Genomic DNA, 2,425 nt, shown 5'->3' on the forward strand with positions numbered 1-2,425 from the left:
AACTATTTGCTTTTTCTTCATTGAACCAACCCTTATGTCTGGTAGTTTTGTCTATTTATAGTGCCTATTATAAGTAAAACTATTTTCTTACCTATTTTACAGCAAAAGAGTACTAATTTTCTATTTATGATTTGTGTGTTTGTGTGTGTTTGTATTTGTATCTGTGTTGAGAAGGGAATAAACAAATATATATCATGTAGGACCAATATTTTACTCATTCTCAGCACCTTGTAATTACTATAATTTTAGATTAACACTAATAATAAACAATAGAACACTCCAAGAAATCAGACATATCGATTCAGTTGATGTTTTACTGTGTATGGGATGGAACAGGACTGAGTAGCGTCCATTGAATAACAGACTGGGGCACATGCTAATGACAGGTATGGTTTATAAATTCTGTTTTTGCTAATAGATAGCTCTAGCTTCAAACGATATGTTAATATTTTACTGAAAAATACACTAGAAGTTGATAAAAACTGACCTTTAAAAGATACATTTTAAGCAAATGTAATTGTTTTCATTCAATATTAAAAATGTGGCTGTTTTAAAATATTTCATAATTTGCCTTAATTTCAATTCTACATGCTACACAAATCAAGATATTTTAATATTCTATGGTAATAAGTCAATTATTATATTTTGATTGTTGATGGTAATATTAAAAATTATATGAAGCATTTTTCACTCATGTTTGCAGATTTACATGAACACATTTTGCTTCCATCTTCTTGAGAATCATGCAAAACCAGAGCTTTATTAATGAATTCATACTCCTGGGGCTATCTCAGAACACAAAAGTTGAGAAAATACTGTTTGTTGTGTTTTTGCTAGTCTACTTTGCAACTATTGGTGGCAACATGATAACTGCGGCAGCAATTATCTACAGCCCTGCACTGCTGGGCGCACCCATGTACTTCTTCTTGATATTTCTGTCATTACTAGATGCCTGCACTTCTACTGTTGTAACACCCATGATGATCGTAGGCTTCTTCTATGAAAGGAAGACCATCTCCTTTGAAGGCTATATGGCACAACTATTTGCTATACACTTCTTTACTGCTGTAGAGGTGATTGTCCTGTCGGTTATGGCTTATGACCGTTATGTGGCCATTTGCAAGCCCTTGCACTACTCTTCCGTCATGAACCGAAGGCTCTGTGTTCTTTTGGTTGGGGTAGCATGGATTGGGGGGTTCTTGCATTCTATCATACAAATTGTTTTCACCTTGAAGTTACCCTTTTGTGGGCCTAATATCATTGATCATCACATGTGTGACTTATTCCCATTACTGAAGCTTGCTTGCACTGACACACATATTTTTGTTATTTTAGTATTTGCCAATAGTGGTTCTATCTGCATCATTATCTTCTCCTTATTACTTGTCTCCTATGGTGTTATCTTGTTTTCTCTGAGAGCCCACAGTTCTGAAGGACGACGTAAAGCTCTCTCCACCTGTGGATCCCATATTATAGTTGTTGTTTTGTTCTTTGTCCCATGTATATTAGTATATGCACGACCTTCATCACCGTTCTCCTTTGAGAAAAACACACTTATATTTGCAAATGTCCTGACACCATTGCTCAATCCAATGGTTTACACATTCAGGAATAAAGAAATGAAGAATTCCATCAGCAAAATTTGGAAAACACTGATAGTAGTTTCTGATAAATACTAAAAAACATTTTTATGGTGCTGGAGAGAAGAATTTGCCAGTGTGAGCATTTGGTGTGCTGCCAAGAACACCTGAGCTCAGCCCCACCACCCAGGTAAGAAGTCAGGCATGGTAGTATACCTTTAATCCAACAGTGTTGAAGTGCAAATTCCAGTCATCAGGTTGGTAGACAGCTATTTTATCTGAAGAATAGCAAGTTCAAGGTTTAGTCTAGATTTTGACAAGGAGCTAGGGTAGAGAGCAGAAGATGTACATATACAATGCCCTTTTTCATCTTTACATTCATGTGCATAGGCACAAACACCATCCCCAAAACATGTATAAACACATATGTATGTAAACTCATCTACTTCCATGAACAACGAGGCAAAAATAGTCACATATACATATACAGTTAATGTAAATAAAAAGTAGCCAGAACCCAGAACCTTGAGAGTGGGATTAATCAGAGCCTTAAATCTTCCAGCATCATTTGACTCTATTTTAAGTTGGGTACCTTCATGTTTCATAGAAAAAAATGAGTAAGTTTTTCTTTTGTATGATGTCCCTGTCCCCGGCCAATAATTTCAATGACCAGATTTCATATAAAAATATCCATAAAGTATATTGTCTTCTAGGTCAAACAGTGGCAGTTATTGGACATCACTTTCTAGCAGGACCAAGAAAGAAGTGATAGAATCCAGAGGACCTTGACATTTAATTACCATTAAAAAGAATAAAAAACTTTAAAAAGAGTAATAAGTTAAAAA

The 2,425-nt window shown here is 35.1% G+C and overlaps 1 protein-coding gene across 1 annotated transcript in view; it reads left to right on the forward strand.

The window, feature by feature from the left end:
• The first annotated feature begins 743 nt into the window (after nt 1-743).
• Nucleotides 744-2,425, forward strand: part of LOC101983189 (olfactory receptor 4C15-like) — a 13,963-nt gene continuing 12,281 nt past the window's right edge. The window contains exon 1 of the mRNA XM_005345101.1: nt 744-1,271. Within this exon, the coding sequence (XP_005345158.1) occupies nt 744-1,271 (528 nt within the window). The remainder of the gene's footprint in view (nt 1,272-2,425) is intronic.

This window comes from Microtus ochrogaster, chromosome 2 (assembly GCF_000317375.1).
Source record: "Microtus ochrogaster isolate Prairie Vole_2 chromosome 2, MicOch1.0, whole genome shotgun sequence".
Classification (NCBI taxonomy): domain Eukaryota; kingdom Metazoa; phylum Chordata; class Mammalia; order Rodentia; family Cricetidae; genus Microtus; species Microtus ochrogaster.